The sequence below is a fragment of the Bufo gargarizans genome, chromosome 1 (assembly GCF_014858855.1).
Source record: "Bufo gargarizans isolate SCDJY-AF-19 chromosome 1, ASM1485885v1, whole genome shotgun sequence".
NCBI classification, from domain to species: Eukaryota; Metazoa; Chordata; class Amphibia; order Anura; family Bufonidae; genus Bufo; species Bufo gargarizans.
In genome coordinates this window covers 752,167,191-752,193,968 of record NC_058080.1, presented here as the reverse complement: position 1 = coordinate 752,193,968, position 26,778 = coordinate 752,167,191, and the positions used below count along the sequence as shown (strand labels likewise).

Below are 26,778 nucleotides of genomic sequence, written 5' to 3'. Positions count from 1 at the left end.
TGTCTACTTGGCATTAAAGGACAAAATGTGTTGGTAGAAGGCAGGCTTGATTTCCAGAAGTAGTTTTTCAAATTTTTAAGGTACAGTATATTTGTGTACTAAAAGCAGTGACTGGGTGCACACCAGAACCCTGGACCTTGTCAGGGTGCGCTATAGAAAACGTAATAATTATGGTATCATACATGTAGCCTTCGGTGCAGAAGTGCATTTAAAATGAATGACTTACTCTATATATCAAGATCCTGCTGGATAAGCCTATTAGAAATGTTATAATTTAGTGCGAAAATAACAAATTTCAATTTTTCTCTTTAGAGAGAATCACAATAAGAATTCAGGGGAAACCTTGATGTTATCACTATATCATAAAATAAAAGAAGATATCATGCAATACTCTTCAGGAAAAAACCTTAATGTACATTTGGGATTTCACAGTACAGATCTGTCATATAATGCTAATTATGAGGAAACTTTTCCTGACCAATCACAGATTGTTACCACATGTACAGGTCAGAAAGGGGGTAAAAGGTTTCATGGTGGTAAAGAGTTCCCAAAACCAACAAAACTTTATATACACAGAACAATTCGAACAGGAGAGAAGTCATACTCCTGTTCAGAATGTGGAAAATGCTTTTAATATAAATCAAGTCTTGTTACACATGAGAGAATTCACATAGGAGAGAAACCGTATTCTTGTTCAGAATGTGGGACATTTTTTACACAGAAAGTAGACCTTTTTACACATGAGAGAATTCACACAGCAGAGAAGCCATATTCATGTTCAGAATGTGGAAAATGTTATAGAAATAAATCAACTGTTACACATGAGAGAAGTCACATAGGTTTCAAGCCATATTCATGTTCAGAATGTGGGAATGTTTTGCAGATAAACAGATCTTGTTAAACATGAAAGAATTCACACAGGAGAGAATCCATATTCATATTCAGAATGTGGCAAATGTTATGCAGATAAATCTGATCTGGTTACACATGAGAGAACTCACACAGGAGAGAAACCATATTCATGGTCAGAATGTGGGAAATGTTTTGTAGTTAAATCAGATCTTGTTGAACATAAGAGATCCATATTCATGTTCAGAATGTGGGAAATGTTTTACACAGAAATCTAATCTTGTTAAACATGAGAAAATTCATATATATTATATATTCATATATATATTTTTACATGGTCGGTGTAATGGGGTTATTTGTATACTTGCATTCATCTATATTCCTCCCCTCTTCTCCTCTTATGTTATTGCACGCTTCACTGACTTTACCAATCAAAGAGCTAAATGCCCAGTTTTAGCCATGGGAGACTTCAACAACGTAATATGTCCGGAGAATGAAAGGTGTCCTCAGCGCCGGTTCCAAGAACTGGAAAATGTGACCAGTCAATCCTGTGTAAAATCTGCCAGGAACTTGCCTTAATCGATATATGGCGTTATTTGTATGGCGAAAAAGTTTTTTCTTGTTATAGCCGATCGTATATGGCTATGTCCAGAATAGACCTGGTGCTGACGACTCCTGACTAGAGTTGAGCGAACACCTGGATGTTCGGGTTCGAGAAGTTCGGCCGAACTTCCCGGAAATGTTCTGGTTCGGGATCCGAACCCGATCCGAACTTTGTCCCGAACCCGAACCCCATTGAAGTCAATGGGGACCCGAACTTTTCGGCACTAAAAAGGCTGTAAAACAGCCCAGGAAAGGGCTAGAGGGCTGCAAAAGGCAGCAAAATGTAGTTAAATCCCCTGCAAACAAATGTGGATAGGGAAATGAATAAAAATAGAAATAAAATAAATAAAAATTAACCAATATCAATTGGAGAGAGGTCCCGTAACAGAGAATCTGGCTTCATGTCAGCAGAGAATTAGTCTGCATGTCATAACAGAGAATCAGGCTTCACGTCAGCCACCACTGCAACAGTCCATTGTCAGATATTTAGGCCCAGCACCCAGGCAGAGGAGAGAGGTCCCGTAACAGAGAATCTGGCTTCATGTCAGCAGAGAATTAGTCTGCATGTCATAGAAGAGAATCAGGCTTCACGTCAGCCAACATTGGAACAGTCCATTGGCATATATTTAGGCCCAGCACACAGGCAGAGGAGAGAGGTCCCGTAACAGACAATCTGGCTTCATGTCAGCAGAGAATTAGTCTGCATGTCATAGAAGAGAATCAGGCTTCACGTCAGCCAACATTGGAACAGTCCATTGGCATATATTTAGGCCCCGGCACCCAGACAGAGGAGAGGTTCATTCAACTTTGGGTAGCCTCGCAATATAATGGTAAAATGAAAATAAAAATAGGATTGAATGAGGAAGTGCCCTGGAGTCCAATAATATATGGTTAAGGGGAGGTAGTTAATGTTTAATCTGGACAAGGGACGGACAGGTCCTGTGGGATCCATGCCTGGTTCATTTTTATGAACGTCAGCTTGTCCACATTGGCTGTAGACAGGCGGCTGCGTTTGTCTGTAATGACACCCCCTGCCGTGCTGAATACACGTTCAGACAAAACGCTGGCCGCCGGGCAGGCCAGCACCTCCAAGGCATAAAAGGCTAGCTCTGGCCACGTGGACAATTTAGTGACCCAGTAGTTGAATGGGGCCGAACCATCAGTCAGTACGTGGAGGGGTGTGCACACGTACTGTTCCACCATGTTAGTGAAATGTTGCCTCCTGCTAACACGTTGCGTATCAGGTGGTGGTGCAGTTAGCTGTGGCGTGTTGACAAAAGTTTTCCACATCTCTGCCATGCTAACCCTGCCCTCAGAGGAGCTGGCCGTGACACAGCTGCCTTGGCGACCTCTTGCTCCTCCTCTGCCTTGGCCTTGGGCTTCCACTTGTTCCTCTGTGACATTTGGGAATGCTCTCAGTAGCGCGTCTACCAACGTGCGCTTGTACTTGCGCATCTTCCTATCACGCTCCAGTGCAGGAAGTAAGGTGGGCACATTGTCTTTGTACCGTGGATCCAGCAGGGTGGCAACCCAGTAGTCCGCACAGGTTAAAATGTGGGCAACTCTGCTGTCGTTGCGCAGGCACTGCAGCATGTAGTCGCTCATGTGTGCCAGGCTGCCCAGGGGTAAGGACAAGCTGTCCTCTGTGGGAGGCGTATCGTCATTGTCCTGCCTTTCCCCCCAGCCACGCACCAGTGATGGACCCGAGCTGCGTTGGGTGCCACCCCGCTGTGACCATGCTTCATCCTCATCCTCCTCCACCTCCTCCTCATCCTCGTCCTCCAGTAGTGGGCCCTGTCTGGCCACATTTGTACCTGGCCTCTGCTGTTGCCAAAAACCTCCCTCTGAGTCACTTCGAAGAGACTGGCCTGAAAGTGCTAAAAATTACCCCTCTTCCTCCTCCTCCTCCTCCTGGGCCACCTCCTCTTCCATCATCGCCCTAAGTGTTTTCTCAAGGAGACATAGAAGTGGTATTGTAACGCTGATAACGGCGTCATCGCCACTGACCATGTTGGTGGAGTACTCGAAACAGCGCAACAGGGCACACAGGTCTCGCATGGAGGCCCAGTCATTGGTGGTGAAGTGGTGCTGTTCTGTAGTGCGACTGACCCGTGCGTGCTGCAGCTGAAACTCCACTATGGCCTGCTGCTGCTCGCACAGTCTGTCCAGCATGTGCAAGGTGGAGTTCCACCTGGTGGGCACGTCGCATATGAGGCGGTGAGCGGGAAGGCCGAAGTTACGCTGTAGCGCAGACAGGCGAGCAGCAGCAGGATGTGAACGCTGGAAGCGCGAACAGACGGCCCGCACTTTATGCAGCAGCTCTGACATGTCGGGGTAGTTGTGAATGAACTTCTGCACCACCAAATTCAGCACATGCGCCAAGCAAGGGATGTGCGTCAAATTGGCTAGTCCCAGAGCTGCAACGAGATTTCGCCCATTATCACACACCACCAGGCCGGGCTTGAGGCTCACCGGCAGCAACCACTCGTCGGTCTGTTGTTCTATACCCCGCCACAACTCCTGTGCGGTGTGGGGCCTGTCCCCCAAACATATGAGTTTCAGAATGGCCTGCTGACGTTTACCCCGGGATGTGCTGAAGTTGGTGGTGAAGGTGTGTGGCTGACTGGATGAGCAGGTGGAAGAAGAGGAGGAGGAAGCCGAGAAGGAGGAGGAGGCAACAGGAGGCAAAGAATGTTGCCCTGCGATCCTTGGCGGCGGAAGGACGTGCGCTAAACAGCTCTCCGCCTGGGGCCCAGCTGCCACTACATTTACCCAGTGTGCAGTTAGGGAGATATAGCGTCCCTGGCTGTGCTTACTGGTCCACGTATCTGTGGTTAGGTGGACCTTGCTACAGATGGCGTTGCGCAGTGCACACTTGATTTTATCGGATACTTGGTTGTGCAGGGAAGGCACGGCTCTCTTGGAGAAGTAGTGGCGGCTGGGAACAACATACTGTGGGACAGCAAGCGACATGAGCTGTTTGAAGCTGTCTGTGTCCACCAGCCTAAATGACAGCATTTCATAGGCCAGTAGTTTAGAAATGCTGGCATTCAGGGCCAGGGATCGAGGGTGGCTAGGTGGGAATTTACGCTTTCTCTCAAATGTTTGTGAGATGGAGAGCTGAACGCTGCCGTGTGACATGGTTGAGACGCTTGGTGACGGAGGTGGTGGTGGTGTTGGTGGTACATCCCCTGTTTGCTGGGCGGCAGGTGCCAACGTTCCTCCAGAGGAAGAGGCCGAGGCGGCAGCAGCAGAAGAGGTAGCAGGGGGAGCCTGAGTGACTTCCTTGTTGTTAAGGTGTTTACTCCACTGCAGTTCATGCTTTGCATGCAGGTGCCTGGTCATGCAGGTTGTGCTCAGGTTCAGAACGTTAATGCCTCGCTTCAGGCTCTGATGGCACAGCGTGCAAACCACTCGGGTCTTGTCGTCAGCACATTGTTTGAAGAAGTGCCATGCCAGGGAACTCCTTGAAGCTGCCTTTGGGGTGCTCGGTCCCAGATGGCGGCGGTCAGTAGCAGGCGGAGTCTCTTGGCGGCGAGTGTCCTGCTTTTGCCCACTGCTCCCTCTTTTGCTACGCTGTTGGCTCGGTCTCACCACTGCCTCTTCCTCCGAACTGTGAAAGTCAGTGGCACGACCTTCATTCCATGTGGGGTCTAGGACCTCATCGTCCCCTGCATCGTCTTCCACCCAGTCTTGATCCCTGACCTCCTGTTCAGTCTGCACACTGCAGAAAGACGCAGCAGTTGGCACCTGTGTTTCGTCATCATCAGAGACATGCTGAGGTGGTATTCCCATGTCCTCATCATCAGGAAACATAAGTGGTTGTGCGTCAGTGCATTCTATGTCTTCCACCGCTGGGGAAGGGCTAGGTGGATGCCCTTGGGAAACCCTGCCAGCGGAGTCTTCAAACAGCATAAGAGACTGCTGCATAACTTGAGGCTGAGACAGTTTCCCTGGTATGCATGGGGGTGATGTGACAGACTGATGGGGTTGGTTTTCAGGCGCCATCTGTGCGCTTTCTGCAGAAGACTGGGTGGGAGATAATGTGAACGTGCTGGATCCACTGTCGGCCACCCAATTGACTAATGCCTGTACCTGCTCAGGCCTTACCATCCTTAGAACGGCATTGGGCCCCACCATATATCGCTGTAAATTCTGGCGGCTACTGGGACCTGAGGTAGTTGGTACACTAGGACGTGTGGCTGTGGCAGAACGGCCACGTCCTCTCCCAGCACCAGAGGGTCCACTAACACCACCACGACCATGTCCACGTCCGCGTCCCTTACTAGATGTTTTTCTCATTGTTATGGTTCACCACAACAACAAATATATTATTTGGCCCAATGTATTGTATTCAAATTCAGCGGGATATAAATTTGAGGCCTAGTATTTAGGCGCTGGGTGACCGGTATAGATTTACTGACAGAATTAGACTTGGAAATGCACAGAAGCGTGTGTGTGTGAAGTTATTCTGAATGACCCTATGTGCACCTTGAATATTATATACCCTTTTAGGGATAGATTTCAAATAGCTCTGATATAGCAGAAACCACTAAATTATGAAATTGCTAAATTGGGAATTGTATTTCAACCCTGAACAAAAAATGTGCTTTGACGGACACTAAATAACTTTCCCAGCCACAACAGTACAGCGGTAACGACAGATTTAGCGGGATATAAATTTGAGGCCTAGTATTTAGGCGCTGGGTGACCGGTATGGATTTAGTGACAGAATTAGACTGGGATATGGCCAAAAAATAACCACACTATTGCTGGTTAAATGCACTTGGTGTGACAGCTTGACCAACCACACTACTGAGGGTTAAATGCACTTGGTGACGGGCGCAGCTTGCCCCTGATGTAGTATATGGCCAAAAAATGAACAGACTATTGCTGGTTAAATGCACTTGGTGTGACAGCTTGACCAACCACACTACTGAGGGTTAAATACACTTGGTGACGGGCGCAGCTTGCCCCTGATGTAGTATATGGCCAAAAAATGAACAGACTTTTGCTGGTTAAATGCACTTGGTGTGACAGCTTGACCAACCACACCACTGAGGGTTAAATGCACTTGGTGACAGGCGCAGCTTGCCCCTGATTTAGTATATGGCCAAAAAATAAACAGACTATTGCTGGTTAAATGCACTTGGTGTGACAGCTTCACCCTGATGTAGGCTTTAGCCAAAAAACAACCACACCATTGAGGGTTAAATGCACTTGGTCGCAGCTTGGATGCACTTGGTCGCAGCACCGCACAAGACACAAAATGGCCGCCGATCACCCCAGAAAAAAAGTGACTGACAAACGGTCTGGGCAGCCTAAAAACAGTGAGCAATTGAGTATCAGCAGCTCAATGACCCACAGCTGCAGATCGATCAATAATCAAGTCCTTTGGAGGAGTTAATCTGCCTAATCTCGCCCTACTGTTGCAGCCGCAACCTCTCCCTACGCTAATCAGAGCAGAGTGACAGGCGGCGCTATGTGACTCCAGCTTAAATAGAGGCTGGGTCACATGGTGCTCTGGCCAATCACAGCCATGCCAATAGTAGGCATGGCTGTGATGGCCTCTTGGGGCAAGTAGTATGACGCTTGTTGATTGGCTGCTTTGCAGCCTTTCAAAAAGCGCCAAGAAAGCGTCACAAAAGCGCCAAGAAAGCGACGAACACCGAACCCGAACCCAGACTTTTACGAAAATGTTCGGGTCCGTGTCACGGACACCCCAAAATTCGGTACGAACCCGAACTATACAGTTCGAGTTCGCTCATCCCTAGTGATGAGCAAATCATTTATTCTATTTTAAGAGTTCGTGGGAACAAATAAAAGGTCTTTTTAAGAAGACTTATCTCACCATCAGTTAATACCCTGTGAGATAAATTGATAACTTGCAATTCATCAACCGTAGACGCACATATGGGGGGCTTAGGGAGACGCATTGTTATTGGTCCCTTCGCTCCCGCAGTTGATATGAACTCTTATTAAAGGAAACGCGTCGAGCCATGACGCGCTGCTGTAGTCAGTAGATTTAGAGCTTTGTAGCAGTTGGTAGCCCTATTGGTATAGCGGAGCAGTCCCCTCATCTGTTATACAAAGCAGTTATTATACAGATGAATGAGGGTCTCCTCCACAATCTCTACACTTGGGCTCTGCACGAATCCTTTAGCAGATACCCTTGCGATCTATACTAATAGGTCTGTGTCTCTCTTAGCATTGAGACCATAAGTGGATTGGTGTATTTATACACCGTTGCGTGCCTCTCCTCCCCCCATATCCAAGGGGCTGTGAGCAGCTTGGGTCTCAGCTAAGTGCGGCAATTGGCTATCTAATCTTCACTGTACCGGCATATAGAGTGTTTTAATCACGATACACTTCAGGTTCAGTGATTTGAAAAGTCAATAGCCTACATATTCCCCCTTTGGCATTAACAGGTGGGTGGTGATATAATAGGCACATATAGTTCACCTTATACACTCATGAGCTATGTATTAAAGTCCTCTGAGTGTGGTTTCTGTGTGCTCACCACACATGGGAATTTTAATAGGATTCATAAATCCCTGTCTCATCTTTTTTAGTGCCTATCAATAAACGTTGCAGTTTTAGCGCCTCTATTTATTCACCCGGGATTAGTCTTCTAAGAAATTTGCGCCACGATTTGTTGTACCATATGAAATTCTCTACATTATTAATCCTGTATCGTTTAGGTTGAAGCTGCCAGACTCGTTTTGCATTCACAACGTATTTCATAAATCTTTGCTTAAGAAATATATTCCGCCCATAGTTTCGGCACAGGCAGCCCCTTCCCCGATACTGGTGGACGGTCAAGATGAGTTTATCATATCTAAAATCATTGATGTAAGAAGAATTCAAAACTCATTTCAATACCTTGTTCATTGGAGGGGTTATTGACCCGAGGAGAGATCCTGGGTGCCGGCAAATAGGATTCATGCTACTAAGTTGATTAAAAAATTTCATCTCGCTCATCCCGAGAGACCTTCTCCAGCCACTTTAGGTCCAGTGGCCCCTCGTAGAAGCTGGGGGGGTACTGTTACAGGACCCCGGGGTTGCGCCGCTTCTCCTCTGTGCCTCCGGCGTCCTGCAGGGAGAGTGGAGTGAGGACGCTTGTGGCCAGCGTCCTCGCTCCCATGGTAATGGAAATAAGTCTGAGCGCCGAGCTAGGCACTTGACGCTCAGCTGTATGCAGGAGAGTGAGTCATGTGGCACTGGCCATGTCACATGACTCCTCCTCCACTATTTAAACAAGCAACCTGCTGGCCACAGGTTGCCTGTGATTAAGGTCCATTACTTGGTGTATCTATCCTGAGAAATTCCTGGTATTGGTATTTGACTCCCGGCCCATTTCTCGTTTTCATCTTCGTCTGTTCCCTGGTCGTGTTTTCATCTCCTGGTATTGACCCCTAGTTCGTATTTTGTATGGTTTGGTTTCCGCAACCTTCCTGGTACCACGGTTATCTCCTGATATAGTCATTACTAGTTTGACTTCTTTGTGTTTGTTTGTCTTGTGTGTTCTCCTCGCACTTACTCAGGTCAGGGACCGCCGCCCAGTTGCGCTCCGTTACCTAGGACAGGTAAGTGCAAGTAGGCAGGGACAGAGGTGTGGGTGGAGTTAGTCGTGCACCCTTCCCCACCCCTTTGTGTGACACTTCCGTTTTGCATTTCGTCATAGAATTCCGTTATATTGGGATTCCTCCACTGCCTGAACGCCAGACCTGTAAAGATGGGGTTCGCTCATCTTTAGTTCTCATGTCTCTCCTGCCTGATATGTTCTACTGTACATGTAGAAATTAAATCTGATGGTTTTACTGTCTACAGTAAAAAACTAACAGTTTTATCTAATTTTTTTCTTTTTTAATGTGACTCAGCTGATTCCATAAGTTTTCAATGGTATTCGGGTCTGGAGAAAGTACAGGCCATTCTGTTTGAGGTCCGCCAGTCTCCAGCAGTCGTTCCCTAATGATGCGACCTCGATATGCTGGTGCATTGTCCTCCATGAGGATGAAATTAGGCCTGTATTGTTCCCGCAGAGGCACAATGACTGGATTAATGATGTTCTTCAAGTAGAATGGGCTTGTCACTATACCATTCACAAAGTGTAGGGCAGTTCTGTATTGACTAGAGACACCTGCCCACACTGTAACACCACCACCACCAAAGGCTGATGCAGTGCTCTCCTTAACGCCTCCAATATCGTTGGCGGACATCATTTCTGCTCAGTGTGAATCGACTTTCATCAGTGAACAGCACTGAGGTCCACTGGTCTCTTGTCCAGCGTAGATGCTCCCTGGCCCATGCAAGATGATGACACCTGTGCCTGGTGGTGTGGTCAGATTTCCTTGCAGGTCGTCTAGCATGCAGACCATGCTGATGTAAACCATTTTGAATGGTCTGACATGACAATTCGGTGCCTCTCACCTCCCTGGAGTTGTGTGGCATTCATCATCCGTTTCCACAGCATAGTGCTCACAAAAAAGCGGTCATCAGTGTGGGGTGTGGCCAAAGAACATCCACTTCTCTGCCTTTCTGACTCTTCCAGTCTCTGTCTCTCTGATACAACCTGCTGATGACACTCTGTGACACTCTAAGCTCAGTTGCCACTTCAGTCTGAAAACATCCTGCTTGAAGCCTCGCAATGGCGAGGTACTGATAATCATCGTCTTGGTCTCATGATGGTAAAATGTGAACAGCATGATGAGGAGGGCTGTTTGAATACCAATTCTAATTGAATCAGGAAATGTATTGGGTGATTCATGGATCAAACACCTGTTATGAATTTTGCCGCTAAACTCCTTGTTAGAGAACAGCAAGTTGTGCAAAACATACTGAAACACTGAACACATTTTCTAAGGCAATTCAATCCCTTGCACCACGCTCTGTACAGTCACCATTTATGTGTGTATTAGTGATGACCGAATCACCAAAGTCGCTTTGCTAAAAAATTCATTCTAATACTGTGTGGAGATTCATCTCTGTACAGTATTAGAATGTATGGGCCGAAGTTATTTCTTCCCAAAGTCCCGAAGGCTTTGTATAATAACTTGGGTAATTAATTAATTCAGTAAAAAAAACAACTTGTAACTGTACTCTGGTTCGGTTCCACTCGGTGTAAGTTGGCTAAATCCCGTCCATCAAAAGTACCTTAGCAGTATGAATCCTTCCTCTACATAATGTAAGGAAAAGGTCCTTGTGAGGTATAGGAAATTTCAATATTTTTTTAAATTAAATAATGTTAAAGGGCTGAAATACCAATGCCCGGGCCCCTTGTATGGATTATACTTACATGCTTGGGGAACCCGCGTCGCTCTGGATCCCTGCATGGCCGCCGCTGCATCTCCCCGTCACTCAGTTCAAAATATCCGTCGATGGGGAGAGCAGGTAATAGCAGTTCACAACTAGGACGAGCCCCCTTGGGTCTGGTCACCGTTGTGGCCTGCTATTGGCTGCTCCCAGATGTTTTGATCCGAGTGACGGGGAGATGCAGCGGCGGCCATGCAGGGATCCGGAGCCATGTGGGAACCGAGGAGCAGGTAAATATTATTCATACAAGGGGCCCAGGCATTGGCAGGGATATTTTCGATATCGGAAAAACTCTTTAACTTCTCGGAAAGTAGAGAGATCACATGACCATATGTTTCTGCGGAGCGCTTTACCATGAATATCACAGGACCTATTAGTTAGTCCTGCTCCAGATGCTCACACACTGTAGTTAGTAGCAGACATTTTATTAGGTGAACATCTTAGCTGCCATTACACATCAGGCTGCTCCAAGAACTGCAACCAACGAGGTGCAATAATATAGTTGTACCAATATCTAAGTAGTGAGACCTCTAGAGGCCAGACACAGCATATAACATATTTCTACAGGACCAGACATTTCTGAAGATACAAGTGCTCAGAAGTCACATGATAGTTTTTTTTATTGTTTATTGTAAAGATTTTTTAGAAATAAAAATAAACATAGAGGCTTATTCTACAATAGTCACCTACTGTATATAATGTTATTGTATACTGTAACACTGTATCCATGTAGAAGATGTGTTACTGGACATAGTTCATGACCAGGTCCTAATAGACAAGGGGATTTAGCCAAGTCATTGAGGAGCAACTAAATCCTTATACAGTTCAATAACCAGATCAACGAGGCAGAAGAGGTCCCTACAAATGATGGGAAATAGACAGCTCTTCTACAGTCGGCTATCTCCTATCGCTGGTGAGGTCCTTACGGAGTATAGGATTTAGCTAACTCAATGTGAACCGGCTAAATACTATTTCAGTTCAGGTCCTGACCACTAGGGGGCAAAAAGGTCCTTCCCAGTGACAGCTCACACTGAGTCGGCTATTTACTATCACTGGACCAGGTCCTCACGGAGTAAAGGATTTAGGTAGATGCTATTTGCTGTGCGTGTGTATGTATGTATGTGTGTATGTGTCCCTGTATGTATTTATTCTTGCATGTATGTGTGTGTTTCTGTGTGAAATTCAAATTCAAATCGTTATTATTGATGTCCTCAAGGAATTGATCTAACTTTCCCTTTCCTGTTTGCCAAATGAAAAAGATATCATCGATATATCTTTGCCAGAGCACCAGGTCCGACCCCAGTCTGGGAGTAATATTTTTCTGTTCCCAGTCCGCCAAAAATAAATGAGCATAACTGCATTCTTTAGACTTTGCTGTGGTTTTCTTTTCAAACACGTTTCCTAGGCCTGTGTAGCGGGACGCCGCGCACGCGCCATGTGACTGAACTATTTGTTTATCAGGAAGAGAGACTACCTATCGCATATTGTTCCGTATAGGACACATTTTTTATTGAGTGGTATTTCTTAAAGAAAACCACAGAAATACGTTAATAATGCACTTAGTAAAGCAGATGCAAGCACTATATATGGACCAAGTCCTCACTCTGATATGATAATGTCTGAGACACTTAGCCAATATATTTTGATCAAAACACATCTGTGCCCGCCTACCGAACGCCAAGGTGGTCTCAGGTCAGGCGGGTCCTACGCTAAACCTACCTAAGCCAGGGACATCCGCACATTTGTATATTATACCGTGCAGGATGCTTTTATCTTAGTTTTTTCTGTGATTTTTTTGTCTATGTAGTGTTTGCTTGAGGGAGTGGCACCTTCAAGTGTGAATGCGCTCCTATTTTATCTTGGGAGTAGCATTCCTCTGCCCTTTTGCCCTTCCTATCCAATGAGCGCCTTAATTAGGTGGTACATATGGCTGTGCTTGCTCCTCCTCCCATTGGTTGCTTGATGCACATGGAGGTGACTCGGAGCAGCACACCATGTGTGCGGGGTCTGCGCTCCTGAACATAGAAGCCCAACGGCTTAGGTAGGTTTAGCGTAGGACCCGCCTGACCTGAGACCACCTTGGTGTTCGGTAGGTGGGCTCAGATGTGTTTGATCAAAATATATTGACTAAGTGTCTCAGATATTATCATATCAGAGTGAAGACTTTGTCCATATATAGTGCTTGCATCTGCTTTACTAAGTGCATTATTATCTTATTTCTGTGATTTTCTTCAATAATATGGCCAGGGACATCCGCAAATTTCTATATTATACCGTGCAAGATGTTTTTATCTTAGTTTTTTCTGTGATTTTTTTTGTCTAAGTGGTATTTCTTAATCGCATGGTTTCAATTTTATTACATGTCATCGATTTTAATATACGTTATCCATTATATGTTATTTTATGCCATTTAATCCAGTTTCCGCCATTGTTGCATGTTTGATTGTTAATAGATTTGTGTGGTTCCATGCATTAGTGAGTGCCCAGCAATTGTTATCGGATTTCTCATTCAGGTGAATGGAACCGATTTTCCAACAAAATCCGCAGAATGGGAAAGCTGTGTCCACGTCCTGCCCTACAGTCATAGTGTGAAGTGTGGGATCTGCATGAGGCTTCAGGAGAAGAAGCTGACAGCGACCGTCTACTGTATACAGGTCGAGAGAAGGAACCGAAAACGGGAAGATGTGGAAAAATCCGACCTCTGTGAAAGGTGGAAGAAATAAAGTATACTAATAATGATAGTGACAATAGGAAACCCCGTTTAGCAATAGCACGCCCACTACCAGACATGGCGCCAGCTGCCAGACTAGGCAAGGGGCAGCAATCCTATTCTGCAACGTCCCTAGTGGACTAAGGTCTGGAACCTCTGCCCACTTGGATTTAGCATCGTATACATTTCAGCGGGGTAAATGCTAGTGGTCAGAGGGACCTGTCCTTTAGCCCACTAGGATTTAGCATCCTGATATACAGCCGGCTCAACCCTAGTGGGCAGAGGGACCTGGTCCATTTTGTCAAAACAGGCTGTATTCTAGTAGGTAGAAGGACCTGGTCCTTTAGCCCACTAGGATTTAGTCACAACCTATACAAAAGAACTGAGCAGTGGAAAGATTGAGAGGTGGTGAAGGACCTGGGGTGACGTCACTGTGATCAGTGCAGGAGGCGGAGTTTATCACAATAAAGCATACTAGGTGACGAAGGACCTGTGACGCTGTAGATATCATGTGGTCCATGTTACGGCTGGCCCCGCCCCCTGTACTGATCACATGACAGTGACCTCACCCAGGTCCTTCACCTTCATCTCTCTACACTGCTGAGTTCCGCCCCCTGTCCTGATCACATGACAGTGACATCACCCCAGGTCCTTCACCACCCGCTCTCTTCACTGCTGAGCTCCGCCCCCTGCACTGATCACATGACGGTGACGTCACTACAGGTCCTTCAGCTCTGGCAGTGCAGCAGATACTGGGCAGGTCCTGGTCGGTAGTCAGGGCTCTTGTTCTCTCTGGTATCAGCCATTCCTCCAGCCTGCAGGTAAGATGAGCTGTGAGGAGACAGTGTGGTGGAGAGCTCAGACATGTCACCTCTGGAGATTCTCCTCCATTACACACAAGGAATCCTTCTCCACTCCTCAGCTTAGTATGATGGGGGGAGGAGTAGTGCAGATAGTGGGGGTTGTCATCATTCACTGGTCCCTGACTGTCCTGGTGAGGGGCCCCTGCATCCAGGAGGAGAATGAATGGAGCGGGGCCCGGCCTGAGCTCAGCTCTCTCCAGTCTCTTCTCTAGGAGTTCTGGTCACAGCTGAGCAAGAGGTGGGACCTGCATCTATCAGACATTTATCTCCTGTGGAGCCACCAGAAATCTACATGTTGAGGCCCCTGGAATCCATGTGGTGGGGGCTCTGAGAAGTGGGGCCCCTCCAGGCTCAGGAAGTGCGGTTCTGGAGGTGACATCTGGTCTTGTCCCCTGGATGATTTCCTCTCCTCTTCTCATAAAGGCGCCTGCAGTACTAGAAGCCTCCAGCTCCTCCAGTTCTCTCCTCTTCTCCTGAATGACCACCAAGGATGGACAGGAAGGAGATCAGCAGAAGAATATTAGACCTCACCTTGGAGATCATCTCCCTGCTGAGCGGAGAGGTAAACTTTTCTAGATTTCTCTCCTCTTTATTGTATTCTGTAACAAGTCAGACATCGAGAAGGAGAATCCATCATAGGAAGTGATAGGAAGAGTCCAGGATCCTGGAGAACGGCCTCCAGACCTTCCAAGTGACGGAGAACCTGAGGATCAGCCCCCAGTATGGTGAGTGATGTGTCATGTGACCAGTGACCAATAGTCATGTTGTAGGAGCCATGAGAAGGTAAGTAGGCACGTTGTACCAGGAGGAGAGGGCCGGAGGAGAGGACATGGCCCCTGAAGGGTTTATTCCCTAAGTGTCTCTCTCCATTCACAGGAGTACACAATAGTGAAGAAGACATCGGGGGACTGTGTGACTCCCATCATCCATCTCCAGGAGTCAGGAAGGCGGAGCAGGACCCCTCACCCCATCACAGAGCCTCCCCCTCACCTCCTGATACATGAGCAGAAGATCCTAGAACTCACCCACAAGATGATGGAGCTGCTGACTGGAGAGGTGACACTGCTGGGAATGCTGGGAAATTCTCCAGTAACCGCACTGGAGGGGTCTGGGTGATGACAGTGTCATTGTGTTGTCAGGTTCCTATAAGGTGTCAGGATGTCACTGTCTATTTCTCCATGGAGGAGTGGGAGTATATAGAGGGACACAAGGATCTGTACAAGGAGGCCATGATGGAGGAGCACCAGCCTCTTATATCACAGGGTAAGACCCGTCATGTGCAGTGTATACACGTGTGTGCAGTGACATGTAATGGAGGAGCACCAGCCTCTTATATCACAAGGTAAGAGCCGTCATGTGCAGTGTATACACGTGTGTGCAGTGACATGTAATGGAGGAGCACCAGCCTCTTATATCACAAGGTAAGAGCCGTCATGTGCAGTGTGTACACGTGTGTGCAGTGACATGTAATGGAGGAGCACCAGCCTCTTATATCACAAGGTAAGACCTGTCATGTGCAGTGTATACACGTGTGTGCAGTGACATATAATGGAGGAGCACCAGCCTCTTATATCACAGGGTAAGAGCCGTCATGTGCAGTGTATACACGTGTGTGCAGTGGCATGTAATGGAGGAGCACCAGCCTCTTATATCACAAGGTAAGAGCCGTCATGTGCAGTGTATACACGTGTGTGCAGTGACATGTAATGGAGGAGCACCAGCCTCTTATGTCACAGGGTAAGAGCCGTCATGTGCAGTGTATACACGTGTGTGCAGTGACATGTAATGGAGGAGCACCAGCCTCTTATATCACAAGGTAAGAGCCGTCATGTGCAGTGTATACACGTGTGTGCAGTGACATGTAATGGAGGAGCACCAGCCTCTTATATCACAGGGTAAGAGCCGTCATGTGCAGTGTGTACACGTGTGTGCAGTGACATGTAATGGAGGAGCACCAGCCTCTTATATCACAAGGTAAGACCAGTCATGTGCAGTGTATACACGTGTGTGCAGTGACATGTAATGGAGGAGCACCAGCCTCTTATATCACAAGGTAAGAGCCGTCATGTGCAGTGTGTACACGTGTGTGCAGTGACATGTAATGGAGGAGCACCAGCCTCTTATATCACAAGGTAAGACCAGTCATGTGCAGTGTATACACGTGTGTGCAGTGACATGTAATGGAGGAGCACCAGCCTCTTATATCACAAGGTAAGACCCGTCATGTGCAGTGTATACACGTGTGTGCAGTGACATGTAATGGAGGAGCACCAGCCTCTTATATCACAGGGTAAGAGCCGTCATGTGCAGTGTATACACGTGTGTGCAGTGACATGTAATGGAGGATCTCCACAGTTTCTTCTCACATTACATTAGAGGCTCCGCGTTCTTTATATGTCGGTTATATCCTTAGAACTCCAGTCACATGATGGGAGCGTGTCCTTCTGGCCTCCATCGGGCCGGTATAGTAGACTACACTGATCTATCGGAGAAATAGCAATGAAGTATTAATAATCCATAAAGATCCACAGTCACCGGCCAATCAGGGGAGAAGGATTCCAACAGCATCCGAATCCAGGATCCAGACTGAACCTCTCTAGAAAATCAAGTAGGAGAATGGCAGGAGATGGTCTCGTGCGAGGTCTGCTCCTGCAGGGCTGACGGGTTGTCCATGCAGATGGTGGTGGTGGAGTAAGCAAAGTAAATTAATAGCAAAGTTTAGGGAAATCTTCAGACGTCTGGAGAATTGTGGCATGACCCTCTTTTTGTGCAGTTAGACTGAAGGAAAATACTGATAAGTTATGTGATAAATGATGTGATAGTCCCTCAGAACCTCCTGCAGGGGCGAAGACAGAGCCATCCAGAAATAATTGAACCTGGCTCCCTGTAATTTAATCCTGCATAAGGAAGGTGATTTTCTTTACTTTATTTTACACTGAAGTCAGTGACATAAAGACCTGCAATATTTTGGGGTTGAGAGGTTCTTCCCTGAGGTACCACAGCCCTGGAGCTCTGCCCATTTCCATTGGTGTATGGGGGTAAATCAAGCCTGAAGTATATCAGTCAGTTGGTTCAGGGAAAACGTGAACCGCTATGTTATAGTGACTGCCTGATCTGCTGGTGGCCCGTGTCTGCTTCTGCCCTGCTGCCTGGGTGGGCACGGCCATCTCTCTACTCACCGTATCTGTTTGTCCTATGTGTATTACGGCTAGTACACAAGAAACTTTAATCTGTAGTACTGCAGGGGTTCCCCTTCCCCTTTGCTCCGGGTCCAGCTGCTGGCTATGCTGTTATCAGCCCTCCCCTATATGCCAGGCTATTTGCTCCTCCCATTAACAGAGCAGTTTAATCTCTATAGATCCTGCCAGCTCCTCTTTGGTGCTGCTAGCTTACTAGTCCTTGCTGAAGAGCTATAATCCATTTGTCTTCTGTGTACCAACTTCTGCTGAATCCTGGACTCTGCCGTCTGACCCGACCCATGCCTGTTCACTGTGCTGACCCAAAGCCGCCTGACCTGACCTCTGGACTGATTTACGGATTTGCAGAAACTCTGGCCGCCCTGATCTCTGCCTGTTTTCTGAAATATTGCCTGATTTCTTGGTTCTTCTGATCCCTGTAGGTCAGCAGCCAACCATTTCGGTTGGCACAGAGGGTGCCGACCCTCAGCCAAAACTGTTTGTTGGCCATGGATAGCGCTGACCCACCTCAGATGAGTTTACTTGGGCTATGCCAGGAGCTGGCCCAACAGCTTAACCGCCTTGATTCACTAAATAATTTTGTGCCTGGCATGTCCACCTGCCTGAGTACTCTGACCACTACCATAGCCACAGCTTCCCCTCTGCCTCAAGACTTGCCTGCCAAAGGTTCCAGGTTACACCTCGCCTGCTACCACCCCTACCCTGTGATGGAGATTTCAAGATGTGAGAGGATAGGTCAATTCTCCTCTGATTGTGCTATGGTGAGCTTTATGATTTTACACCTGTCACATGAAGCCCTGACAGGAGTGAAAATTAGACATATCTCTTCTGCTGCTCCCAGAGCGATCTTTCTGTCAGGCAATATCCCATATCATTTTGTACACTGTCCTCTGAGATGACCTGGAACATCGGGGCTTTTGTTACAGCATTCTTGGAGGCCTGTCAACTTGTATCAAGGGTGATCTAGCGGGTCGGGATGTCCCAGCTACTCTAGAGAATCTGATCACTTTTGCTAGCCATATCCATGTCCAGTTCCAGGAACATGCCAAAGAAGTACTCCGTACGAGAGGAACTTCTCAGTGGCACTGAAATTCTCAATATTTCTGACACCTCCTCTATTTTTTTTTTTCTCCAGTCCAAGAGCCCATGCGGGTGGACCATGTTAGACTCGGGCTTGGCAGGTTGCTTCCTGCATTTTGTACAATATAGCCGTCTGGCACCTGAACAAGCACATGGTGGTGACCTGCGTCAGTGGAATAGCTCTTTCTGAAACCATCCAGTATGTCACTGAGCCCCTGGAACTTCAAGTGGGCGCATCTCATTTGGAGAAAATTTCATAAAGAGGAAGTCTGAAGAACTACATCAACCTCATCCTGATGATGATCCGGATACCACTGCTCCCCAGGGTCAAGTCTGCCTAAAGCCAAACTCTCCTGTTTAAAGCCAAAGTCTGAACGTGTCTCAGGAAACCTTGAGAGAGGTGTTATGCTAAAATATGTCCTGTTAAGTGTCCAGTGCATAGTGCCTCTCTCTTCTTAAGTGGCAGTGTCTCCGCAATTTTTTGTTTGTTTCTCTGTGACTAACTCGCCCACCTAGTGTGAGGGCTTGTACAGTATGAAGAGAATCTTTGACATGAAGAAAGAAGGTGTGTATCCTCAGGAGAGTTCCTGGGAGTCTTTGGAGGAACTTGATACACCTTACAAAATGACTGCAAGACTTCAGACCAAAGAAGAGATTGGGAGGGGAGGGGTACTGTTACACTGATGGCCCTTGTCCACTGCTGTCCTGTCGCTCCACTCCTCTGTGTCTGTTGTCCTGTGTGTATTAGAGCTGGAACTCATGGAGCATCACTCTGTAGAACTGCAAGGGTTATCCTTCCGATTTGCTATGTGTCCAGCTTCTTTATCATCCCTCCTATATACCAGTCTATTTGTTATACCCCTTGCCTGAGCAATTTAATCTCCTGTCAGGTCCTTACCAAAATGCTATGATCTGTTTGTCTGCTGTGTACCGACTTCCACCTGATTCCTGGATTCTCACCGTCTGCCGCCTGACCTGACCCATGCCAGTTCCCTATGCTGACCCACAGTCGCCTGCCCTGATCTCTGGAATGATTTATGGATTCGTACAAACTCTGTCTCCGCTGCCTATTTCCTGACCACAAGTGTTGCCTGATCTCTTGGTGCTTCACACTGGTGCCTTTGATCCCCATGGGTCTGCAGACATCTACTCCAGTTTGGTTAGCATAGTGGGTCGACACTCGCAACAGTAAAACCGCCCCCATTAACTTTATACTCCAGGAGTTTTCTCATTTTGTGCAAAGCCTGAGTTTGGGCATCCAAAGTGTTTTGGATTTGGACTGCTAGGAAACAATTATGTTCAGGGTCGTACTCTAGTTGATCAATACAGTTACGTGATAGCTTTCAGATCCTCCCTAACCACAATAACTTCATATCGGCAGATATTTCTGACATCTGATATAAAGGAATAGTTATCCCTTTTAGTTGGAAAAGATTTCATTGTTGTGCCCAAGATGTATGATCCAGTCCCCAAGGATCCCTTCGCATTGGAGGGTGGAGATGACCAAGGACTCTGTGGGCTATAAAAAATATTGGCCATAGCAAGGTCTCCCGATGAATAAGGCAGGGGGTTTCACTGATCTCAAAAGTTTCTGTCCAGCAGGGCGGCAGTCTCTCTCATGGAGCTGTCATAGGCTCACAGAAAATATCCAGTAAATGTCATTAAATATTTTTCCTTTTTTTCCCCCATTCAGCATAACAGCACCTGTAGGAGAAAGGAATTGTCTTCCCAGGGAAAGGAGACTTGGAGGGGATATAGATGTAGAGCTTTCTCCGACATATCATATGAAGAGGAGACTGGGAGTAGTCGTTTTACTTCCTCCATATACATTGTCTGACTGATGAAGGTGTTTACTGTGGACTCTTTCTCTTATCTCATAAGCAGAGGTGTCATTGTGCCAGCACTTTGCTCCGACACCTTTCTGCTTGGCGGGATGCTGGACTGTGCCCCTGACACTTGTAACCGTATCCTCATACTTCAAACATGACCAAAAGTAATGTTCAATCTCGTAGAACAGAGGTTACTAAACCTAGAAGTGAAGGAGCTGAGACAAGTGTCTGACCTATAGACAGATCTACAGGAGGCCGTGTATTCAGTCACCGTGTGCTTGTGTCTCCACAGATGGATCCAGGAGGAGAAATCAACCAGAGAGATGTCCCCGTCCTCTGTATTCCCAGGACTGTCCAGAGGAGAAGGTCCCAGAGAACCCTCAGGTAGATGGAGCTGAGCCCTATACACATCTATATAGGGGGGTCCTGCGGTCATAGAGGGGTCATAGATTGTGGGGGTCTCTTATGTGGATCTGCTAGATTTCCCACCTGTCCGCTGTATTGTACTGAATTGTTACAGATGACAAATCCGGGAGAAGATCTGATTATTATAAAAGTGGAGGATGAAGAAGAGTGGACGATGGGTGATCCCCCGTGTAAGAGTGAGGTGGAGGAGGACATTCCAGGAGATGTCACCACAGGTATGGAATCATGAATGGAAAAAGTGACCTTAGACTCTGTCCTTGGTGTCTTCAGGGCAGGAGGAGAATCTGATCACCGGCTGCTGCTCTTTGATTGGAGATGTCCCCATCACATCATGAAGTGTTCCCCTTATCCAGCTGACAGTGATCTCTGATCAGATTCTTCTCTGATCCCGGCTGTTCCTGCAGGACATGACGGTCAGTCACATCCACACACCCACTGGGGATTATGCGGGCACAGATTTTGTGTCTGGGTTATCATGATGGAAACATGTACGTTATTGTGCAGGAAAGGGTTAAGCATCATCTTGGGATAATATGGAGGTGGCCCTGGAGCTGCTATAAGTGACATAAATAAAACTATGTCCAAATACTGTGTTTTTTCCTTTATAAGACGCACTTACCCCAAAAAAGTGGGGGGGGGGAAATGACAGTGCATCTTATAAAGCGAATGGTGCAATTTTTACATGGCTGACAGTGATACATCGCTGGCCGCTCTGCTGCACAGCGCGGCCTGCGATGTATCCGTTAGAGTAAACCTCTATCACGCGGGGTGGGAGGAGGGGCTGGAGGCCGGCAACTGCTGTTGCACTAGCGGCAGGGCGAGTAGTGACTGTACTACATTACACCGGGACCCGCTCACAGCAGTCTTTACATGTAAAGTCTATTAATTTAGTGCTCAAGCAGTGACATCTGTAATAGTACTCACTATCAAAGCAGCGGTCAGGACAGAAGCGTAACATCACTCTCTGTCACGCTCCTGCTTTGCTAGCTTCATTAATGATGTGGAGGACCATGACTGAGTGACGTTACGCTGCCGGCCTGACCGCTGCTTTGATAGTGAGTACTACTACAGACGATTACGGTAGTTTAACAAAGCAGAGCCACTGCTTGAGCATTAAATTACATGTAAAGACTGCTGTGAGCAGGGCCTGGTGTAATGGCGTCACTATTCACACGGCGACATGAGGGGACACATTAATAACATAATACTGTAACACATAGGTCCATGTGGGGACCAGCATAAAAAGGTTTCATCCAAAGCCAATTCGCTTAGCCCTAGTTACAATATAATAAATGAACCCAGGTGATCAAGATAGGTTTTAATCCTAATTTTTATAAAAATTTCCCATAGGAAGTACTCGCCTGGCATAAAGCCACATCGATCAGGGTGTCCCAATGAATGTATTACCTTTGCCACTCTGTTAGCAATAATTTAAATAAATGAAATGGGCCTGTATGACTTTTTCTAAAGGATTTTTTTCTGGCTTTAGAATTGTTCCATAATTCCAACAATTCAGGGTTTAGCTCTTTATTATACTGACCATAAACCTCTATCGGAATTCAGTCCAATCCAGGGGATTTTCCCCTAGTAATTCTTTTACTAATGCCTTCCAATTTTCCAAGAGTAATTAGGACACCCAAACACTCTGTTCTTGCACAATATTTTGGAGCTGGATAGTCTTTAACATTTTTGTGGTCTCTTGAGGCCTCTTATCTGTCTTTAGACTTATACATGCTAGAAAGGTATTACACAAATTCCTCCAATGTCGAGGGTTGATTTCTCAGCCCGTCAGCTGAGCTGCCTGACCGAACAGAGTGAAAATTCAGATCCTGCTACTAGATAAACTCAGCCCTATACAGAGAAAAGGGCTCAAAATTTTAAATAAAGAACAATTGAAAAAATTATTTTAGCTCAAAATGAATACAGTGCATTAATAAAAGAAATTGCCCCCAAAGGTGTTCATAGCCTTTAAGTATTCCCATTCTCCACTATCAACCCTCTCAGTGGCTCTTTTCTGTAAGCAGTCCCTAAACCATCTTCAAAATAATTTTCTATTCAGAATTTCCTCCTGGTTCTTAATTAAGTGGAGCCATGAATTAATCTAAACCTATTCCTTATAATATTAGGTTGTTCCTGAATCTTAACTGAAAGTGGAGAATGGTCCCCTTTTCATATTTACTATGATCATTTTTTTAAGTGTTCTTCTTTTTTCTAGTGTAGTATCATTGAGTGACAAGCAATTGAAAGTCTTACAACAGCACGAGTATACTTTATTTTGTGGATTTTTACTGCACCATGCGATAACCCATCCTAGTTTGCCTATTAATTGGTACACTCCAATTACTCCTTGTGATCTAAGGGCCAACACAGAACGTAGTCAAATCTAAATGTGTGTTCAATACCCCTTTAGCTTTACATGCACAATGAATAGCTTATACTTCTCCTTCCCATTGGATCCACTTCCAGCCTAATAGAAATGTTATGTTTGTCTAGCCTGTAGTTTGGATAAACAGCTAATTTAAATTCTTTATCTTAACAGAAAATACCAATACAAATTCTGAGGGAATATCACTAGAGCATCAAGATATGCTGCGCCCTTCTGGAGGAAACCTACATTCAGGAGTTCACAGTAAAGATCTATCTTATAATCCCCCTAATCATGAGGAACCATCTCCTGATCAATCACAGATTGTTACCACATATACAGGGGGTAAAAAGATACACCGTGGTAAAGAGTTCACAAAAAGAGGAATTCACACAGGAGAGAAGCCCTACTCCTGTTCACAATGTGGGAAGTGCTTTTCGCATAAATCAAATCTTTTTAGACATGAAAGAAGTCACACAGGAGAGAAGCCGTTTTCATGTTCAGGATGTGGGAAATGCTTTACAAGTAAATCACATCTTATTACACACGAGAGAAGTCACACAGGAGAGAAACCGTATTCATGTTCAGAATGTGGGAAATGTTTTACACAAAAATCTCATCTTGTTACACATGAGAGAAGTCACACTGGAGAGAAGCCATATTCATGTTCAGAATGTGGGAAATGTTTTGCAGATAAATCACATCTTGTAACACATGAGAGAATTCACACAGGAGAGAAGCTGTATTCCTGTTCAGATTGTGGTAAAGGTTTTACAGATAAATCAAGTCTTGTTAGACATAAGAGAATTCACACAGGAGAGAAGCCGTATTCATGTTTAGAATGTGGGAGGTGCTTTTCAGATAAATCAAGTCTTGTTAAACATGAAAGAAGTCACACAGGAGAGAAACCATATCCATGTTTAGAATGTGGGAAATGTTTTACACAAAAATCACATCTTGTTATACATGAGAGAAGTCACACAGGAGAGAAGCCATATTCATGTTCTCAATGTGGGAAGCGCTTTTCAGATAAAACAAATCGTATGCTACATGAAAAACGTCACATGGAAGAGAAAAATGTTCCCGTATTTTAACATATGAAGTTATTCATGGATGTTACATAGCTAATTAAAAGGTTTCCTTTTTTTGGTGGAATTATCCTAGATCTTCCAAATGACCAAATTACATTTCTCTGAAGTCACCTGTGACTGAGATCCATGGAGGAAAAGTCATCATTGTCACTACTAGATGTTTGCTTTTTCATAAACTTTCTCCTAGCGCTGTGACCTTCATTGCTCTTACAGACTAACCCTCCTGTGTGGAGACAGTGATATTGGTGGCATGATGACTATATCACTGATTTATCTGACCGGGTGATCTGTGATAATTAACTCTATATGTACAATCCTGCAGTTTAATGGTAAGCCTATCTAGATACTGGAGCTGAGTGATATATCTGTAGTGGGAATCGTTGTGATGTCACATCTGTTAATTAACCCCTGAATAATGCCAACATGAATTCAGTGCCCAAGTGATGCTCATATATGTTGTGGGAGTTAGCTTTACAAATGGTAGGCTGTTTGCAGGATTGGATGCAACATAAGGGTTTTATTAGAGAAACAACAACAAAAATTGTTCGAACAGGATGGCGTGGCCTCAGCCCATCAAAGTTCAGTCACATAAAGCACTTATCTTCAGCCCTCATGTGTCATATAACAGTTCATTTTTAAACAGGCAGAAATACAGGAGTCACCTTTGTGCAGAGTCTTGCCTCTTTCCTTCTCTGGAACACTGTGGAGAGGAATGCTCCCAAGTCCTCTCCAGACCAACACACACAGACAGTGTGTCTTTTAAATTAGCTTCCAGCTGGGTGATGTGGTAACACACGAAATGGAGTATGGGAGTGACCTTCCCACCCAAACTCTTCAGGCACTCCTAAATCCCGGACCCAAATTCCAGCTTCCACAAACTCAGCAATCTAACATCACTGGTTGCTACTTACCTCCGGGATTTACATCACTGAGAGCAGCAGCCTCAGTGACACATACTTGCCATCAATAACCTCGCCCCTTGGATGCTTACAATGTGTTTATTTTTTCCAGTTTTGTTGTTTGTATTTTTAATTGTTAACAAAGGGGGAAGGGATACACTGGTAACAGAAGAGGTCCATTTTGTATGAACCAAAAATAGAATCCAGTACAACTTAACAATATTCTGAGTAATAAACACAGTGTCTCTCCCATCCATTTTATGTGTAGTCTATCAGAGTGAATGTCCCATGCAGACCTAATGTTCAAAAACCTGCCAGTAGAACCATGCAGAAGAGCTGTGGAGTATTCTGCGCAGGCGCAGTGAGGAAGCCAGCAAGCAGCGTCCTTCACTCGCTGCACCTGCGCCGAATACTAAACGGGACGGCGCAGGCGCAGGATTTGCGGGGCTGGAGGAGACCAAGGATGTCAATCAAGTTTACCAGGGTGTGTCAAGTGGTGAGAGAACGGAGCCTCTAGGAGCAACGCCCCCCCCCCCCCCCCTGCTCCTAGAGGTTCATTTACATATTATAAAAGTAATTATTTAGCAATAACGGTGTAAGTAATACAGTTATGTTCAGCTGACATTAGCACATCACTAATGTCAGCCAGCTTGATACCGAGTTTTTTGATGACAGAAGTTTAAGAATGCAACGTGAGCTATATTCCGACATTACATGACACAGGTTATTCTTCATAAAACTAGCTACTAAACGGTCTTTTTTTTAAATCATCTAATATATAAAGCTGAGTGTATGTCCGCTAAAGGAATATGCATTGTCGCATTTACAATCACGAAATTTGGCACACAGGTAGATCAGGTCTCCAGGAAGGTTTTAGACGGGGTCACAGCTCTCTAGTACGTACCGTTCCTGAGATATTTCCAAAAAATGCATAAGCCAATAGAATCCTGGTCACATGACCCTTATGAGCCAATAGAAGCTTGCAGGCCCTTAGTGTCCACATACACACAGTTTTACACCATTTTTCTTCACTGCTGTAGGTCAGCTTTAAAGGAAATCTGTCACCAGGATAATCGCTATTGAAGTAAAGCCATGGCCTAATAGCACTTAGTACCTTATTTCCAGATGTGCCTTTGTTGTAGCAATAGAGGTTTTTTATCCTCTGGAAATCCAGTTTATTGGGTATGCAAATGAGCCAGTAAGGTGCCCAGAGGGGCATCACTCTTGTAGGAAGGAGCCCAGGCACGCCTCCTGCCACAGTGTGTCCACCCACCCCTCCTACATCACATTCAAACCATAACTCTGCCCCCCTTTTTCCTGCTCCCAGCTTGAGAGCATTCCTAGGCTCCTTCCTGCAAGAGTGACACCCCTCTGGGCACCTTACTGGCTCATTTGCATACCAAAGAAACTGGATTGCTTAAACAAAGGCACATCTAAAAAATAAAGTACTAAGTGCTATTAGGCTATGGTTTTACTTCAATAGCAATTATACTGGTGACCGGTTTCCTTTAAAGGTGCAGAGTGCTGTGGATGACACTGTTAAGGGAGCGGAGT

At 45.9% G+C, this 26,778-nt stretch overlaps 1 protein-coding gene across 1 annotated transcript; it reads left to right on the top strand.

Annotated features, from left to right (window-relative positions):
* Positions 1–20,775: 20,775 nt before the first annotated feature.
* LOC122925135 (gastrula zinc finger protein XlCGF17.1-like) lies at positions 20,776–25,472 on the top strand. Its single transcript, XM_044276664.1, has 3 exons — positions 20,776–20,827; positions 20,964–21,084; positions 23,409–25,472. The coding sequence occupies exons 2-3, from the start codon at positions 20,964–20,966 to the stop codon at positions 24,326–24,328; spliced, it is 1,041 nt and encodes a 346-aa protein (XP_044132599.1). The 5' UTR covers positions 20,776–20,827; the 3' UTR covers positions 24,329–25,472.
* The last annotated feature ends 1,306 nt before the right edge of the window (positions 25,473–26,778 follow it).

Coding starts and splice junctions, on each gene's coding strand:
- LOC122925135 (XM_044276664.1), top strand. CDS start 20,964: ATGACAAATCCGGGAGAAGATCTGATTATTATAAAAGTGGAGGATGAA. Junction 21,085..23,408: donor TCCAGGAGATGTCACCACAG/GTATGGAATCAT, acceptor TTATCTTAACAG/AAAATACCAATACAAATTCT.